We start from the raw sequence: 19,432 nt of genomic DNA, 5'->3' as shown, positions 1-19,432 counted from the left end.
TCTCTCACCAACAGAAGCTGGTCCAATAAAAGATATTACCTTGCCTACCCTGTCTCTCTAATATCCTTGCAGTTAGGAGATTTTTCCTAATGTTAAATCTAAATATCCCTTGCTGTGATTTAAGTCCCTTACTTCTTGTCCTGTCCTCAGTGACTAAGGAGAACAATTTATCATTTTCCTCATTATAACAACCTTTTACATACTTGAAGGCTGTGATCATGTCCCCCCTCAGTCTTCTCTTCTGCACACCAAACAACCCAACTTTTTCAATCTTCCCTCATAGGTCATGTTTTCTAGACTTTTTATCACTTTTTTTGCTCGTCTCTGAACTTTCTCCAATTTGTTCACATCTTTCCCAAATGTGGTGCCCAGAACTGGACGCAGTACTCCAGTTGGGGCCTTATCAGTGGTGAGTAGAGTGGAAAAATTATTTTCTCGTGTCTTTCTTACAATGAAGGTGATGTGTATAACACAATTTCGAGGAACAGTAGATTAGAATTTGGAAGAGGAGAACCACTACATTGTTCACTTTGTCAAGGAACAGTAGATTAGAAGAAGAGAGACCACTACATTGCATTGTGTAAAGAAGACAGGGGCTCAATTCAGTCCCTGACCAATGACTATTTAATTTACACAAAGATGAACAGCTTCAGTGGGAAGCTGACTCCACTCCACTCCAGAATATCTGATGGCCTAGTCATTATGGCAATCTCTTGATCGGTGAGAGATTCAAATTGAACTCTCTGTTCCAAACCAGGGAGAGGGATAATTGAACCTGGGTCTCCCACATCCAGGTGAATTCCCTAACCTTCAGGCAGAAGTTATAAGGGAGAGCACCACCACCTAAATACTGGGCTAAAGCTAGAGAGGAGCAAGGACCACGCCACCAACCACTTAACAAATCTAACCTGAAATGTTTTTTGGCCCAACTCTGGTAAATGTGTCAAATTTACAAATAGTTTCAGGTCAACCAGATTACATTTTTTTAGCAGATAAACTATTTGTCAGAAAAACTCCCCCCGCCCCGGATCTTTTAATCAATTTGTGAAAGTCTTGAAATAGTTACCTGGGAAGAAATCAAGGGTATCCCTTTTCAGAGTTAATGGAGATGGATTAGAGTAATTTTCCTCTGAGTCAATCCCAGTTGCAAAATGTATTGCAATAAATAGATGTTCACACATCTTACATAGTGTATATTTCTTTTATAATAGAATAAACTAATTTGGTGATACCCTATCCCATATTAATCAAATAATTTTCTACCCATTGTCTGTTGTTGTTACTTAGATACCAGGGGTCAAATTAGACTCTCATTTACACCCGTGTATATCTGGATTCACTCCTCTGAAGTTGCTCTAGCTATAACTGGGTGCAAAAGAGAGCATAGTATGGCCCTTATCACATACAAACAGAAATTGGAGCATCCAATAATCCCTCTCAGGAAGCCTGATTTTGAACTCAGACTGCTGTAAATCATGAGTAACTCCCCTGAAGTCCGATGGGGAGATGCATCAGTGTATTTCATTGCTCTAAGAAACTGTGAGGGTAGAAGATTTTACTCCTTGTAGCATTCTACATTAGCCCCAGAAGTGGAAGAAAAAGGAGAGTCTCAATTTCCTGAGTGGAGGATTGGAGAGGAGGCTGTTTTCTTAATGGGAATTCTTTTTTTAAAAGTCTGTATCGCAATGTTCCCAAAACTTATGCCCATGCCCATCCTGAGGCTAGACATGAGTGTATAACTAGCAAGAAAGCCACTGAAACCTTCTGATGCAGTAAGAGGTTGAGAAAAGAGATTGTTGAACTCTATTGATTTGGTTTATTTTTTTCCTTGGCAGCTTTTCATTTTCACAATGAAGTCCATCAGTGAAGCAACTACAAAATTTTGCCTTGACTTTTTCAAAGTATTGAACAAAGATTTTGCATCTGAAAATATCATCTATTCTCCTCTGAGTAACTCAGCTGCCCTGGGCATGGTCCTTCTTGGGTCCAGAGGTAATACTGCCACCCAGATAGAAACAGTAGGCAACAATAAATCATTTGTTTTATTCCTTTGTATTTGTTCAGCAATGGAAGATCATTCCCACGTGCAATGTTAGCTGAGCTCCTCAAGGCTTTTCTTTTAATGCAGAGCGTTTTGCTTTACCATGTGTAATATAGCCTGCACAAGTAGCAATTGTCCTAGTTAAGGTCTCAAAGGCACTTTTATATTGAATAGAATTAAACTTTATAGAGTTGAAAAGGTGCCTGGTAGAAGCTGCAGGCTGAGACCATCATTATAAACTGGAAATAACATTTCCAGTCCAAGAGCAAGAGATTTTCCCCCCTCAAGCCCTGATCCTGCAAACCGCTCCATACATGAGTGACATCATGTACATGAGTAGTGCACAATGATACTTGGGTGTGTTATCGTTGTGAGACTATGGCCTATGGTGCAGCTTCACTTACCTTCTGCCTAGGCTGGTCTATTTTGGCCCAGGAAGTTTAAACCTCTTTGCCAATAAGCACAGCCCCAGCAGCAGAAGTCATCTTTGATAAAACCCGAGAAACATTTCCTCAATGTTTGAAATTTCCAGCCCCTCACATTCACTTTACACATACATTTCTGTTGTAATGTTATTGTGAACTGCCTGGTGCCTCTGGTTTTAAACTTTTATTTATTTTGTTTTGGTGACATTTTTGTGTTCTGCATTGTACCAAAAAGAGATATAGAATAAATGGTTATTTCAGAAATGTGTGGATCTCAGATGCAGGGTCCTTTTTAGTTGCTTACTATGGATGTGCTGAGCATCAGACTTACTAGTGCCAAAGTGTCACAATTTTGGGTCATAGTTATTAAAAAAATAAACTGAACATCTAGTTTGGCAAAAGTATTACTTATTTCAGATCCCATGAGCCTGTATGAGTCAACTTTTTTCATTGGAAAATTTTGTACTGCTCAAGCTTGCATTGCACGGAGTTAGTACTAATCAAGCATCACGTATCATCAGTCTTTGAATAAATCAACTGTCATTATTAGAGCTTTGAGATGAATATTTTTCTTTGAAGGCTAGATGTGTGACCCAATACAGTTAGCAGATGTAAAGGGATCTGCAGACGACAGGAATGAAATTAAAAAAACCACACAGGTTCCAATAATGCTGGCACTGAAGTCAATGGCAAAACTCATGTCCAATTAAATATGGGCAGCAATTAATTCTACATTTGACAAACAAACACTGCACTTGTTGGAATTAAACCTAGAAAACTCTGAAAGCATTTCCAGTGGTCTTCAGAGTGTTCCTTACATTTAGGTTTTGTAAAAAAAAAAAAAAAAAAATAAGCTTTTATCCAAGTCCCAAACATGTGATAGGATCCACTATTGCAGATTGCTGTGTGCCTGCAGAACCCTACTGAATTTATTGCCCTATTGCAACACAGTGTAAAAAGATCTAACAAACTGAATATTATGAGCAGTGATTACCTCAATCATAGAAATATAGCTCACTCTTCTAGTGATTTTAAGTAGAATTCACAAAACTGCTTGCTGATTTTGAGGTCAATGGATGGACTGGAGCATCCAGTGATAAAAAGTTGAGAACACCTGCCTTTTGAAAGTGTGATGTCCATCTGCAGTAGAAAGGACAGTAAGTAAGACAGACAACTGAATTTTCTGTGACAAATTCAGTTTCACACATTATCATAAGTAAATCAAAATAGAGTATGACTGTTGCAATGTTACATTTCTACTTCATTTTCTGCAAATTCAAGGAAGTGAAGCACCTGAAAATCCAGGAAGAGGAAGCTCTTTTGAAGCAACAAGAAGTGATGACAATTCAGAGAGCAGACAAACTCTTCATCCCCACATGCTGGTATCTTAGAACAAGTGTTGGAGCTGGAGAAACTTTGGGGAATTTGAATAAAAATTCAAAATTGCCAGATTTGAATTAAAACAAAAAAGGGGTGAAATGCTGTGATATTGGGTGACAAAGTACAGAGAGAAGGATAAAAATGTATACAAGATCGCAAAAAGTAAGGTTTATATTTGTTTTTTTTAATTGAAAATATTGTACAATTATATGCTTTGTGAATGCAATAGTCATAACCGCATTTACAAGCAATAAGTTCAGTTTGCATCTTATTTTATGAGTTTCTACCATGATTGTGAGCACATTTGCATGTATAAATCAGACATACAGAAAGCATTTGAAACTCTTCTACCCTGAACATTTTTCATTGTTCAACAAATTTTCACGTGTGGTGCTCCGTAAGTAATGAGTGGAACATCCCAAAAGAGCCACAAAATACTTAGGCCTTATAACAGGCTTTTGCGCCACAGATCTGCACTGTCAGGAACAAGGACAAGTCAGAGAAGGCAAAGCAAGTTAAGTTATTGAATCTGAATGGTTTAATAGGAGAACAATTATTAAACAAAACAAAAAAAAAAAAACCCACCAACCAGTATTGGTCACTCCCAGCTTTCTTCAGTCAGAAATAAACAACTTTGTATTATTTGAAGGATCCTGATGATCAGTGTGATATACCTGGAGGGATTCATTCCCAGTTTCATGACATCTTCTCAGCAATCAACAAACTCACCACTTCTTATGAGCTGGCTATTGCCAACAGACTGCATGGAGAAAAGACATTCGATTTTCTTCAGGTGAGTTGCATTGGGATTCACATTTATGGCCTCTGACATTGTAGGACAGATAGAGATGATCAACATGGGCTTTATTCATTTGAGGTCCCATTTCCTGCTGACTTGGATGGGAGTTGTGTCCACTTACACAAGGAGTGGAGTTGATTCCAAGGAGGTACTGAATAGTAGGACAGAACAACCAATCATCTTGAAATAAATCCATCTGGTTCCAGAATACAATGTTTAAGAGAACTTTAAAGTCTTAGTTACAGGCTCTGCTCATTTCCCCCGGTCACACCAGCTTTGGAACCTGGTCACAGGAGCATTGTAATTACGTGTGTTGTATTTGTATTTTGGCAGTGCTTACAGGCCAGGGTCTCATTGGGCTAGACACTGTACAAAATATAATAAAGAGACAATGTTATGCAAGCCTGTCCCTCAAAAGCTGTTTTATACAGTACACTGTTACCTATGTTTTTCTTCAGCTTTGTAACTATTAAATTACTTCCATATTTCAACAGCAAAATAAAGTTCAAAGGGTGGCTATAATAAAAAAAAAACACTTTAATTGTGGCACCAGCTAACTCAACAGATATATATATATTCGGAGTTATATCAGCTTATTTGACTGACAAAATTAAGATTTAATGCTTTCTATTCTTGTTAGCACTCTAGAAGTAACACAGTGATAGGAAAGTGAGCTAGAATTATTCTGGCTCATGCGTCAACAACAGAATTACTTATCATGTTCTGGAATGAATTATTCCTCCACAAAGTTTCATGCTACATTTTTAACCAATTCATTTCACGTTATTTACAAGATCTCACCATTTGATTGTGTGAAATTTCATACGCCCCAAAACCATTCACAAATCAGTTTTCAAAATTTACTTCTAGTTTTAAATTTCTTCTGGCTTGCAGTCATCTTTAGTTATCTTGGTTGGTGGGGAAAAACAAACATTAAGAGACAGTAATTCAAAGACATTCATGAATTACATATAAATATACAGTCAGTGACACATAGGTTAGACAGGGACAGAAGTGGCCAGAAACATATATAAGGGATTCTACCTCCAGGATAAATACAAGGTTCTACCTGTCTACCTCTAACTAACAGAAAGACCTGTAGTGGGTCTTGTTCCACCAGTTTCTCTTGTTCTGCAGTCCACCCAGAATGGAAAGTAAAATTGAGACCTAAGCACTGGCTGCTGCAAGAGGAGGCAGCTTTATCAGATCTGGAGCACCCACAGAGTTGAAGCCTATGAGTGGGACTCCAACCAAAACATGCCAACTTCCCAATGGACTATAGCTAGCGTATCCCCCCCGGGCCATATTGTCTGGAGCTGGAGCTGAGGAATGGTCACCAGGGCCAGATTTACACCTTATGCATTCCTAGGCACAGCATCTTCAGTGCTCCCCCTGCCTACAGCTGACCTTTGTGTCGTAAACTGTTTTAGAGAGGTAAGATGCCCCTGGAATGCTGGTGCCCCTAGGCACATGCCTAACTGGAAATCCGGCCCTGATCGTCAGGGACTCGGGGCTTTTCAGCATGTGCGGTTCTGGGTGACTCAGATCCCTCTCGGATGTCCACATGCACTTCGGTGCTGGTCTGAGTCTCCATGGCTCCAGCTTCCACTATCAGGAGTTCCATCTGCTCCTTGGTGGGAGCCAGTAAGGAGCATCCTTCCTCCCAGAAAGTCAGCCCAGACTGAGCTGGGCTACTCCCTTTTATACTAGTGCTGCATCTAGAGCATGCCCAGTAGGGATGTGGGGGCGTGGCTTCCACAGCCCACAGTGAGAAGTTAACCCTTCCCTGTTCAGTGCGATGTGAGTACATAAAACAGTCTGTGACGGGGTGAAAACTCTCCAAACCTATGAAGCCCTTTATCCCTATGGTATACCCAATTGGTCCAGTTCATTCTGCTAGTCCATCCTATCTCTAGGATAAACAAAAACAGTTTTGCAGAACTAAAAAACAGGAACATTTTATTTTTTAGCACACAGTCTAAAAAAAAAAAAGACCTGTTTTCTGATGTATTCTTCTGACATTCTCTTATTGTACAGCAATACCTATTCTGCATACAAAAGTTATACCAGGCAGAATTGGAACCAGCTGATTTTCTGAATGCTACAGAGGAAACCAGAGAACAGATAAATCTGTGGGTTGAAATCTTTACAAACGGTAAGGAGAAGCCAGCCATTGGCTGCTATTTCTTGATATTTAATCACTTAAAGTGTACAAGGTGCTTAAGAACCTGGAGAAGAAAAATGTTTCCTCATAATTGGAGCATGCCCACTATGGGGCTGCAGTGGCAGCTCTCCACAATTTGACCACCTGAGTGACCTAGAGCTAGATCATTACTTCCCACAGAGAAAACATATCTGAGGAGAACAGAGTAGCCAGCAAACTCTGGACCCTACTACAACACCCATTGAAATCAATAGGAATTCTTCTGACAACTTCAGAGGGTGCTGGATGAGACCACCTGTGTGGTAGATCACATGGAGTTTAAGGAACTATCAAATCAGATGCAAGAGGTACTAGAGCAAGTAGTGGGGACCTTGTGAAAGCACCTTGATTTATACAGATAAGGTAAATTGCAGCACCCTACTTAAAATTTGACCTGGAGCCAAGAGTAGTCAGGAAAAGTAAAGAATAAAATTGCCATTTTAGGAGACATCTACTCTCCATTGTACACTTGAGGCACATTAGTGGGTCAGTTTGGGGAAAGTCATAGTGACGCTGCTTGGGTTGCCCTTGTTCTGTGAATAGATAGAGGACTTCAGCTTCTCAGGGCTGTCAGTCTAACGTCTTTCACGTGTGTCCAGTATCAAATGGATATTCTTACACCCAGGTACATACAAGCACTATACATCAGTGTTATTACAACAGATAAATGGAACTAGAGTTACTGATCTGCCAAAACAAACTAATTTGCCTCCCTTTCTTTAAGGTAAATTCAAGGATGTCTTTGCCCCGGACATTCTTTCAGCTCTGACTGTGTTAGTTCTTGTGAATGCTGTCTACTTCAAAGGGCAATGGGCAGTGGAATTTAAGGAAAAAACACCGAAGAAAAACCTTTTCAAATAAATGAGGTAGATTACAGAAGTACACATCACATCACTGCTCCTACTACTTCACATGCTTGGCAGACTACGAGCTACTGGGGGACATCGCCCTTTAAATGTAGTGCTCTATTATGGCCTAGGGACCAGCTTTGGGGGTGGAGAGGGATTTTTTCCCCAAAGCTTCTGCTAGGAGAGTGCATCATGCCTGACACAGGTACAATGCATTACAAAGCCACCGGGGGCACAGGGGAAGCCAGTGTATAAGAAGCTGCAGCATCTGACCTCTCTGTGGCCTGTCAGCTTTTCCGGCAGGAATGGAAGTAGCCCCATCATAGGCACCAGGTTCTCTCTACTCCCCTCTGCTTGACCCCCTCTGCCCGAGGCCCGTCCCCACTCCACCTCTTCCTCCAAGCCCCCACCCCCGCCCCACTTCTTCCCGTCTGTGCTCTGCCCCCAGTCCCACCCCCACTCCACTCCTTCCCCCAAGGCCCCACTCCACCTCTTCCTCCAAGCCCCCAACCCCACCCCGCTTCTACCTGTCCATGCTCTGCCCCCAGCCCCACCCTCACTCCACCCCTTCCCCCAAGGCCCCACTCCACCTCTTCCTGCCCCTCCCCTGAGTACACCCCATCCCTGGCCCTTCCCCTCCCTCCCAGTGCCTCCTGCATACTGCAGAACAGCTGTTTCACAGCATGCAGAAGGTGCTCGGAGGGAGGGGGAGGGGTTGATCAGTGGGGCCGACTGTGGCTGGAAGGAAGTGGGGAAGTGGCTGCTGGTGGGTGCTAAGCGCCTGCTAATTTTTTTCCATGGGTGCTCCAGCTCAGGAGCACCCCTGGAGTCAGTGCCTGTGCTCCCCATCCCCTTTGGGGTTGCTGCCGCAGTTAGGTTCACTACCCTTGTATAGTTTTGCACTCAGAAGAGCAAAGACTGACAGGCCCTTGAGCAGAGGCCTAGCATAAAGATGCATCTTGTACTTTCCCCCACTACGTATCTAATTTGGAGCAGTCCACAATCTGGCATCTAATAATTTTCTACATAGACTCTTAACTGGTTTGCTTGTATTCAGACCTACAATGAGTTGTTCTGCTGCCATGTTTACAATGACTGCCACCAAGAGATCCATTTAGTCTGTATTCAGGTTCCATATTCTGTCACCAGATTGATTTCTCTCCTCATTTTTCTCATTAAGATTAAATATTGAAAGTGGGATATATATTTTTTAGTTTACATTCTGTACACGGTCCCTGTGCTATTCCACCACATGTTGTGTGGGCAATGAATGTAGAGTAGCCAGCTTCGTATTTGCTTCAATTCAGTTTCATCTTCTGTTGGTCACACATTAGCACAATGTAGCAAAAATAGGTTGGCAACCTTGCGAGGGAAACATTTGTTTAGCTAAAGGAAAATTGTTCTTAGTGGAATTTGTTTCCATGAAATTGTTTTGTGGATGTCTGTTGATTTTAGGTTTTGTAAATTTCTGGGTCAACTTGAGCTAAGAACATGCTATTATATTGAAATTTAAATTAAATTAAACAGAAGATGAAAAGCCTGTAGTTTTAATGTCCTTAGCATGATTCTCAAGCTCGATAACCTAACTGTGAGGCACACACTATCAGTTACAACTTCTGAAATTGTTGGTTCTAGGAAATAGCATTAACTGTTCTTCTAAATCTTCTATTCATCGTGGGGTGGGTGCGCCTGAGTGTGGGCACAGGGAGATGATAAATGGTATCTCAGCTTTTAAGGGGCGGGGAGAAGCAGCATGGTGGAATCCTGGATCATGGGGATGGGCTTTATGGGTTTTCCTAGTCTCCATGTTCCCATACCTCACAGTAACCCCTTTCCCTTGACACAGAGATGGAGAAAAAAAAAACTGCTGTGAGATGCTTGAAGAGATTCAAGAGGACTATATTCACCTTTCTTTAGAAGCATTTGGGTCCAAGTGAAGATGTAATAAGAGGAAAAACATGTAAATATAGGAGGATATATTGTATGTAGTTCATTTGTTACTAATTGTCATTGCTTTCAGACTACAAGCAAACCTGTGCAGATGATGTACAATATGGGCAAGTATAGAATAGCTACAATAGAGGAGAATGATTGTCAGGTGCTTGAACTCCCGTACAAGGGTGATGACCTGAGTATGTATATACTGCTGCCAAAAGACTACAAGGGTCTAACACAGGTAAAGTTACCTATGATGAGATGATAACCTTATAACCAGAATATGAGCAATGTTTCTCTGATCACCTGGACAGACAGTATAGAAGAAAATTACCTTTCCTCCTCCTTGTTGCAGAGTATGCAGCATGTTGAATAGTAAATCTGAAGGCAGGCTGCTTATGCTGTTCCTGTGTCTATTGAATTTTCAGAAAACAAACAATTAGTCAGCCTTTTTATTCTCCAAATAGGGCACAATGACAATGTAATTAATAGCTAATTGCTACATTTTTGTATTATCAACCTTTCTAAACAGACTCACACAGACTCGTCTAAAAATGAATGAATAATAAATGCAAACAATATAGGTAACGCATCGGCAGATCCCCAGAGGCTGTCTGCCACATATTGCTGCCAGACTTAACATCTGATCCAGCTCCCTAACCCTTCTCCCATACAATTCAGTTGCAAAACACCCACTGAATTCACTGGTGCAAAATCAAGTCCTTTAGCTTTAATGGTAGAGGTCTGAGCACTGAAGTTAGAAGTTCCACCATTGACTTCCACTGTTGACCCAGCATTGTGGTCATTATATTTACAATGGTGATAGAATCTTATCTTCTTCTTTCCAAATACTGCACACATACTTATTTGGAAAGCTTTAGGGGTACAGCTAGAGGGAGATAAAAGCCCTGTGGGCTGAGAGGCTAAAAAGTGCTGTGCAGATATTGAGGCTCAGTCTGGAGTCAAAGCTCTGGGACCCTGAGGGAGGAGGGTCCAGAGCTTGGACTAGAGCCTGAGCCCAAATGTCCACACAGCAATTTTTCAACCCTGGAGCCTGAGCCTTGTGATTCTGAGTCAGCAGACACGGGCCAACCATGGGGTTTTTTTTAAAATCCCTTTGTAGAAATACCTCAGTAGCATTCTAAGAATTCTACCTGATGTGGCTACCACAGTATGAATGAAAGTCACTTTTCCAACCTGCTCACATAGTTCCATGTCTTGTTGATTTTGATGCGTAACCACAAGATTCTGATTCCCATGTATCTTTATACTTGTAGCTGGAAAAGGAACTTACCCATGAGAAATTAACAACTTGGATCAGCCCCTGTTATATGAAAGAAGATAAAGTGGAGGTGTCTCTTCCTCAGTTCAAAATTGAGACAGAAGCTGAACTCAAGCAATATTTAAAAGCTTTAGGAATAACTGATGTATTTAGCCATGAATCAGATCTATCTGGAATAGCAGAAGCAGATGTCCTGTCTGTCAGTGAAGCTATCCATAAAGCTTATATAGAGGTTAATGAAGAGGGCACTGAGGCAGCAGCTGCAACTGGAATTAGCATAGGTACAATTGTGGCTGATCACCCTTTCCTCTTCTTTATTAGACACCAAAAAACCGAATGCATTCTCTTCTATGGTAGATTCTCTTCCCCTTAAGAAAAATTCTAATTAACATGAATGAGATTATGGACCACAGAACCATGATATGGAAAATACAATGGAAATGTTTATTTTCTTCATTTTTCTCTTTTCCTTCCACTGTATCTAGCCAGTGACTCCATAGTTATGGGTGAAAATGCACACTATACTCATGGCAGGACTCATGTGACATTCTTTTGATGATGCATCCGATGAAGTGAGCTGTAGCTCACGAAAGCTTATGCTCAAATAAATTTGTTAGTCTCTAAGGTGCCACAAGTACTCCTTCTCTTTTTTGCGAATACAGACTAACACGGCTGCTACTCTGAAACCTGTCATTATGTTCTTAAAGTCTGTGTCTGGGGGTTGGTCACCAGCAAAGGTAAAAAACAGGTTTTTTGTCAAACAAGTGATGTTCAGCCACCTACATATTTACATGTAAATTGAGCGTTGTCTCATTCACAATGGGTCTCCTATCACCAGTTTGAATGGAATGCAAATAAAAGGATTGCGAGAACTTCAGAAAGGAACTAATAGGAAGAAAACAGCAGGGAAGGAGAACCTTATCTTGAAGTGCACCTCAAAGGTTTTTTCTACTATATTTGGGGGGCAAAGACAACACCCAGGCATCCCTCAGCTAGGAAGCAAATGGACAGCGGATTTGCTTCATGAAAGTGGGATCTCAGGCAGGCTGGGCTGAAAACTGGAGAGAACTTTGGGTGAGATAAGTTTCTTTAACAGGAGGTCAACCTGTTAGTTAAGTCTAGCTAGTCTATAGAAAGAGCATTATTTTGCTTTATATGTAACCATTTGATTTCAATATTCTTGCTCACTTTTACTTGAATCTTTAGTCTTTGATAATAAATGTATTCTTTTTTTCACTATAAACATATCTAAGTGCTGGGGTGTTAAGTAAAGTGATGATTTGAATTTTACAAGCTAGTGTTTAATGTTTTCTTGGGAATTGCAGGCCTGGTAATTCTGTGAGTGTTCAGTGGATCAGGGACCGGACACTGCAGGGAATGCTCTGAGGACTTGAGGGTTGATGTGTGTCCATCACTACTTGTGCAGAGAAAACAAGGGCTAGAGGGCAGTGCTTGTGTTGTAAGATGCTGTTGGTTTCAGGGAACTGATCCACAGCAGGCACAGAGATGACTTCTTCACACTAAGGGCAGGTGGTGGTGAGGCACCTTACAATCCTGGGTACCCTGAGGAAGTGTCACAGTTGCATTAGCTCTTTTTAAAATGATTTAGTTTTTTATAATTTAACTAAGTCCAGGTGTTTTCCACAGCTGAGAGACTATGTGAACCGGAATATGGGATCTTCCAAAATTTCATGTAGTGATTCCTTCCAGTTGTTAGAGTTTAACACAAAATTAGCAAATTTTGTAGACTTGTCAGAAAAATCTAAATTGTAATTAACCATTGTCTTCCAAAAGGGCAACTGGGGAAAATAAATCTTTCACAGTGCTCTTGAGATTGTAATTTTATGGCTTTTCTTTGTGCAGTATTATAGATGATTTTGCTTTTGACCTTTTAATTTGTGCAATTGCAGTGCATCTATACAGCTATCAAGTCAAGGATCAATAAATCACTACATATTTTGTCATTTTCAGTAGTGGCAGGGAACTAAGCGGAACAGAAGTTGAAGACATACTTCTGTGCATTCAGTAAGACCGAAAGCAGCAAGTGTATAACATACTGCTAGTGTCACCATGGTGATAGACAGCATATTGATCCCTGTTCCAGACAGCACTTGGCCATGCATTTGAGTGTCCCACTGATTGCCATGGGACTCAAGCAGGTGTTTAAGTGCTGTTCTGAATACAGATGCATTCCTTGGGGCCGTAACATACATCTTCTTCTAATCATTCTTAAGTAGACAAGTGAGTATTACTAATACATATGATATTTTGGCAATTCTACTCAGTTTCATTTTTCAGTTTTATACTCCCTTGGTTCTAACCATAAATGGTTAATCTTAAAACATTGTTTCTGTAATAAATCAATATAATCTACCTAGAACTAGTGTTTAGATAATTTATGTCCCCTGAGAAATGATCAAAAGAAAGACATTCTAATCTACAAGGTACTAAGCGTTTCTCATATATGAGGTGAGAAACAAGAAAGCATCCTCCTGTCCATAAATTAGGGCTTGTAGCAATCTGCATGGAACTGGGAGGGAAGAGTTTGGAGCAGGCACTGGGAAGCCAGTCTGTGTGCACATGGCTGGAAATGTCACTGCAGTTACAGCATTGTGTAAAAGTTGTACTCATCGCAGGTGCACCCTAGTGCCTGGGTGTTGTGTAGCAGCTCATCATCTAGCATCCCTTGCTGACAGCTGCTACGGTCTTAGGGTAGCCTCTTTTCTCAGGACTTGGCCTTCTGCCAGGTCTCTTTAGAGTCTCTATCCTGCCAGGGTTTCTGTGTGCTACATGGACAATGCCCTATACAATACTGGTCATCAATCTGCCATCTTCCTCCCCTCACAGACTCCTCTTCCACTCTACTCTTCTATCAGACTAGCAGCCCGAGGGCTTCTCCCTGGAGTTTGTTAACCCAACTCAAAAGCAAACCACAAATTTTAAGGAAAGCAGCATCAGGCCCTTTTCCTGCCTTGAACTTTTAAAACCATCCTTGTCCACTCCCTCTTCCACTGCAGCTTTTTATTCTTCTGCAAAGTGCTGACTTTCAGGGACTATCCTCCTTAGTCTTGCCCTGTTTGGATCCTCAACTCCAGTCCCCTCCCAAGGCTTTCTGCATGTGGGGTGGCCTTCTCTCAGGCCCACTTCAAGATTCCCCATCACCCCTCCTCCCTCTTCCATCCAACTCCTTCCTGAACTTCCTCCATGCTCTACTACCCAGACTACAGGTTTCTTCCCCTTTCTCTTTCTCCCTAAAGCTCTTTTCTACTCTGGGCTTCCTCTCTTTATAAAAACCACCCACATCCTTCACCAGCTGAAAGGTCATCTTTAACTGGTCCTGGCCTGCTCTCCAAGTGCCATCACCTGCGTGTGATGATCTCTCAGGCCCACATTAACCATTTCATCACCTGTGTGCAGTAAACACCACCTCACACACCACTGCTCTCTTCAAAAAGAGAAATTTAGTTTTAGGATCATGGAGTCTTCTCATCTTATTGCCCTGTACATGGTACATGAAACATGGTGTCAATGGTCAGTCTAGAAAGAGAGACAATAAGGAAGAGTGTGTGATTAACAGGCCTACAAAGCACACCTAGAAAGAGAGGAAACAGCGGCATGCAGGTAGTCAGAACAGCAAAAAGGTTGCCAGCCATTCAACTGCCATACTTGCAGCTACAGCAGTAGATCAGTGATTGCTTCCATTCCAGGAAGATTAACTGGAACATAGAGGCTGTGTCTACTCTACAAACGCTACAGATGTAGCTGCACCTCTGTAGTACTGTTACATCAACACTCGCTACAGCAATAGAAGGGGTTCTTCCATTGCTGTAGTAAACCCACCTCTCTGAGTGGCGGTGGTGAGGTTGATGGAAGAATGCTTCTGTCAAACTAGCAGTGTCTTAACTACATTGCAGAGGGTATGAAATTTTTCACAGCCCTGAGCAATGTAGCTAAACTGACCTAACTTTGTAGGGTACTTCAACCCTGATAAACAACACTATTAGACTGGAGAAATGTGAGCAGATGTGGTTATGTATAATAGAACCATTTGGAGGTCAGTGGGAAAATACAGATGGTTGATAAGAAACCCACAAAATGAGAGACAGCTTGGAACTTATAGTAGTTGACACATAGATGCACCACCCACTACTGGACAGTGTAAGCCATGGATTTGATCTTAGTACAACACTAGAATATCTTTAATGTGAGAGAGGAGAGATACCAGTCACCATGCGCCCTGTCCAGCATTCTAACAGAACGCAAGGATGAAATGCAAGAAGATGGACACCTAGAGAGCAAGCTGAAGTTAGAAATATATCCCCACATGCAGCCCAGGATACTACTGAAATGCAGGTTTCAGAGTAGCAGCCGTGTTAGTCTGTATTCGCAAAAAGAAAAGGAGTACTTGTGGCACCTTAGAGACTAACAAATTTATTAGAGCATAAGCTTTCGTGAGCTACAGCTCACTTCATCGGATGCATTTGGTGGAAAAAACAGAGGAGAGATTTATATACACACACACAGAGAACATGAAACAATGGGTTTATCATACACACTGTAAGGAGAGTGATCACTTAAGATAAGCCATCACCCACCGCAGGGGGGGGAAAGGAGGAAAACCTTCCATGGTGACAAGCAGGTAGGCTAATTCCAGCAGTTAACAAGAATAATCAGAGGAACAGTGGGGGGGGGGGGGGGGGGGAGAAATACCATGGGGAAATAGTTTTACTTTGTGTAATGACTCATCCATTCCCAGTCTCTATTCAAGCCTAAGTTAATTGATCCAGTTTGCAAATTAATTCCAATTCAGCAGTCTCTCGTTGGAGTCTGTTTTTGAAGCTTTTTTGTTGAAGTATAGCCACTCTTAGGTCTGTGATCGAGTGACCAGAGAGATTGAAGTGTTCTCCAACTGGTTTTTGAATGTTATAATTCTTGACGTCTGATTTGTGTCCATTCATTCTTTTACGTAGAGACTGTCCAGTTTGGCCAATGTACATGGCAGAGGGGCATTGCTGGCACATGATGGCATATATCACATTGGTAGATGCAGCCATTTACAAAACACACTTTGATTCTCTACAAAAGAAAAAGGACACTAAGCTATCTAAACTACTATATGCCACAAGGCGCCACAACAATGGTTCCCGTAACCCACCCAACAATATTGTTAATCTATCCAACTATACTCTTAGCCCAGCGGAAGAATCTGTCCTATCTCGGGGCCTCTCCTTTTGCCCCTCCACCCCCACGAACATGATACAGTTCTGTGGTGACCTAGAATCCTATTTTCGACGTCTCAGACTCAAGGAATATTTCCAACACACCTCTGACCAACATATTAACCCACAGAGACCTTCCTGCCAACACTACAAAAAGAAGGATTCTGGGTGGACTCCTCCTGAAGGTCGAAACAGCAGCCTGGATTTCTACATAGACTGCTTCCGCCGACGTGCACGAGCTGAAATTGTGGAAAAGCAGCATCGCTTACCCCATAACCTCAGCCATGCAGAACACAGTGCCATCCACAGCCTCAGAAACAACTCTGACATCATAATCAAAAAGGCTGACAAAGGAGGTGCTGTCGTCATCATGAATAGGTCGGAGTATGAACAAGAGGCTACTAGGCAGCTCTCCAACACCACTTTCTACAAGCCATTACCCTCTGATCCCACTGAGAGTTACCAAAAGAAACTACAGCATTTGCTCAAGAAACTCCCTGAAAAAGCACAAGAACAAATCCGCACAGACACACCCCTGGAGCCCCGACCTGGGGTATTCTATCTGCTACCCAAGATCCATAAACCTGGAAATCCTGGACGCCCCATCATCTCAGGCATTGGCACCCTGACAGCAGGATTGTCTGGCTATGTAGACTCCCTCCTCAGGCCCTTCGTTACCAGCACTCCAGCTATCTTCGAGACACCACCGATTTCCTGAGGAAACTACAGTCCATTGGTGATCTTCCTAAAACACCATCCTAGCCACTATGGATGTAGAAGCCCTCTACACCAACATTCCACACAAAGATGGACTACAAGCCGTCAGAACAGTATCCCCGATACTGTCACGGCTAACCTGGTGGCTGAACTTTGTGACTTTGTCCTGACCCATAACTATTTCACATTTGGTGACAATGTATACCTTCAATCAGCGGCACTGCGATGGGTACCCGCATGGCCCCACAGTATGCCAACATTTTTATGGCTGACTTAGAACAACGCTTCCTCAGCTCTCGTTCCCTAATGCCCCTACTCTACTTGCGCTACATTGATGACATCTTCATCATCTGGACCCATGGAAAAGAAGCTCTTGAGGAATTCCACCATGATTTCAACAATTTCCATCCCACCATCAACCTCAGCCTGGACCAGTCCACACAAGAGATCCACTTCCTGGACACTACGGTGCTAATAAGCGATGGTCACATAAACACCACCCTATATCGGAAACCTACTGACCGCTATTCCTACCTACATGCCTCTAGCTTTCATCCAGATCATACCACTCGATCCATTGTCTACAGCCAAGCGCTACGATATAACCGCATTTGCTCCAACCCCTCAGACAGAGACAAACACCTACAAGATCTCTATCATGCATTCCTACAACTACAATACCCACCTGCTGAAGTGAAGAAACAGATTGACAGAGCCAGAAGAGTACCCAGAAGTCACCTACTACAGGACAGGCCCAACAAAGAAAACAACAGAACGCCACTAGCCATCACCTTCAGCCCCCAACTAAAACCTCTCCAACGCATCATCAAGGATCTACAACCTATCCTGAAGGACGAGCCATCGCTCTCTCAGATCTTGGGAGACAGACCAGTCCTTGCTTACAGACAGCCCCCAATCTGAAGCAAATACTCACCAGCAACCACACAACAGAACCACTAACCCAGGAACCTATCCTTGCAACAAAGCCCGTTGCCAACTCTGTCCACATATCTATTCAGGGGATACCATCATAGGGCCTAATCACATCAGCCACACTATCAGAGGCTCGTCACCTGCGCATCTACCAATGTGATATATGCCATCATGCGCCAGCAATGCCCCTCTGCCATGTACATTGGCCAAACTGGACAGTCTCTACGTAAAAGAATGAATGGACACAAATCAGACGTCAAGAATTATAACATTCAAAACCATTGGAGAACACTTCAATCTCTCTGGTCACTCGATCACAGACCTAAGAGTGGCTATACTTCAACAAAAAAGCTTCAAAAACAGACTCCAACGAGAGACTGCTGAATTGGAATTAATTTGCAAACTGGATACAATTAACTTAGGCTTGAATAGAGACTGGGAATGGATGAGTCATTACACAAAGTAAAACTATTTCCCCATGGTATTTCTCCCCCCCACCCCACCCCCCACTGTTCCTCTGATATTCTTGTTAACTGCTGGAATTAGCCTACCTGCTTGTCACCATGGAAGGTTTCCCTCCTTTCCCCCCCCTGCTGTGGGTGATGGCTTATCTTAAGTGATCACTCTCCTTACAGTGTGTATGATAAACCCATTGTTTCATGTTCTCTGTGTGTGTGTATATAAATCTCTCCTCTGTTTTTTCCACCAAATGCATCCGATGAAGTGAGCTGTAGCTCACGAAAGCTTATGCTCTAATAAATTTGTTAGTCTCTAAGGTGCCACAAGTACTCCTTTTCTTTTTACTGAAATGCAGAGTTTCATTACCACGGTTGAAGTCACTGAAGAAGAATCTGTCAAGCCTTCCAAGAAGAGGCATCATTACTCCCATAGAAACTAGCACAGAGTGGATAAGCTGCCTAGTCATGGTGAGAAAACTAACAGGTAAACTGAGGATCTCCATGGACCCCAAACCATTGAAAACAAGTCACTAGCCATTGCCAGTGACTGAGGATATACTACGTGATATATCCAGGGGAAATGCATTCGCTGCTTGTGATGTCAAGAACAGGTTCTGGTGTACTGAGCTAGATGAGCCATCCAGCCACCTGACAACTTGTGTCACACTTTTTGCCAGGTGCCGTGGGTATAAAAGCTTATGGGCATCAGCCTGGCCCCAGAAGTGTTCCAACGGAAAATTGAACTGGGTACCTCAAGAGTATAGTTGACAACATTCTTATTGCAGAGGAAGGAGATATTAAGGAAGCGGCAATCCAAATCCTCAAAACTAAGCTGTGGCAACTTCTAAACAGGTGCCAGGAGCGCAATATTACGCTGAATACAGGCAGGCTGAAAATGAGAAGAACAGAGGTTCTCTACTCCAGGAATTTGACTTCTGAGGGATTTGGTGGCACACTGAGAGACGTTTTGACTGCCATTAAGGAAATGCTCAGACCAAAGGGAGTCCAGCAATTTATAGGGTTGGCCAACGATTTTTCCAGATTCTGTTCCCACCTGTTAGAAGCCTATGACCCTTTGAGACCATTAACATATAATGATGCACCCTGGGAATGATCAGAGACCCAAAATCAGGCTGTGATGCTGGCAAACCAGGTGCCAGTTCTTGCCAAGGCTTTAGGCCTCAGCTGAGTA

General features: G+C 42.3%; 1 protein-coding gene across 1 annotated transcript; it reads left to right on the top strand.

The window, feature by feature from the left end:
• The first annotated feature begins 1,232 nt into the window (after positions 1-1,232).
• On the top strand, positions 1,233-11,424 carry LOC119850509 (serpin B4-like). The gene is given in 7 exon segments (XM_043507116.1): positions 1,233-2,018; positions 4,496-4,639; positions 6,683-6,800; positions 7,573-7,674; positions 7,677-7,714; positions 9,717-9,872; positions 10,909-11,424. Coding segments are annotated over 7 exon segments (1,104 nt in total). The 5' UTR covers positions 1,233-1,850; the 3' UTR covers positions 11,287-11,424.
• The last annotated feature ends 8,008 nt before the right edge of the window (positions 11,425-19,432 follow it).

This window comes from Dermochelys coriacea, chromosome 2 (assembly GCF_009764565.3).
Source record: "Dermochelys coriacea isolate rDerCor1 chromosome 2, rDerCor1.pri.v4, whole genome shotgun sequence".
Taxonomy (NCBI): Eukaryota; Metazoa; Chordata; order Testudines; family Dermochelyidae; genus Dermochelys; species Dermochelys coriacea.
The sequence above is the reverse complement of the archived record's forward strand: the minus strand, read 5'-3'. Positions and strand labels throughout refer to the sequence as shown.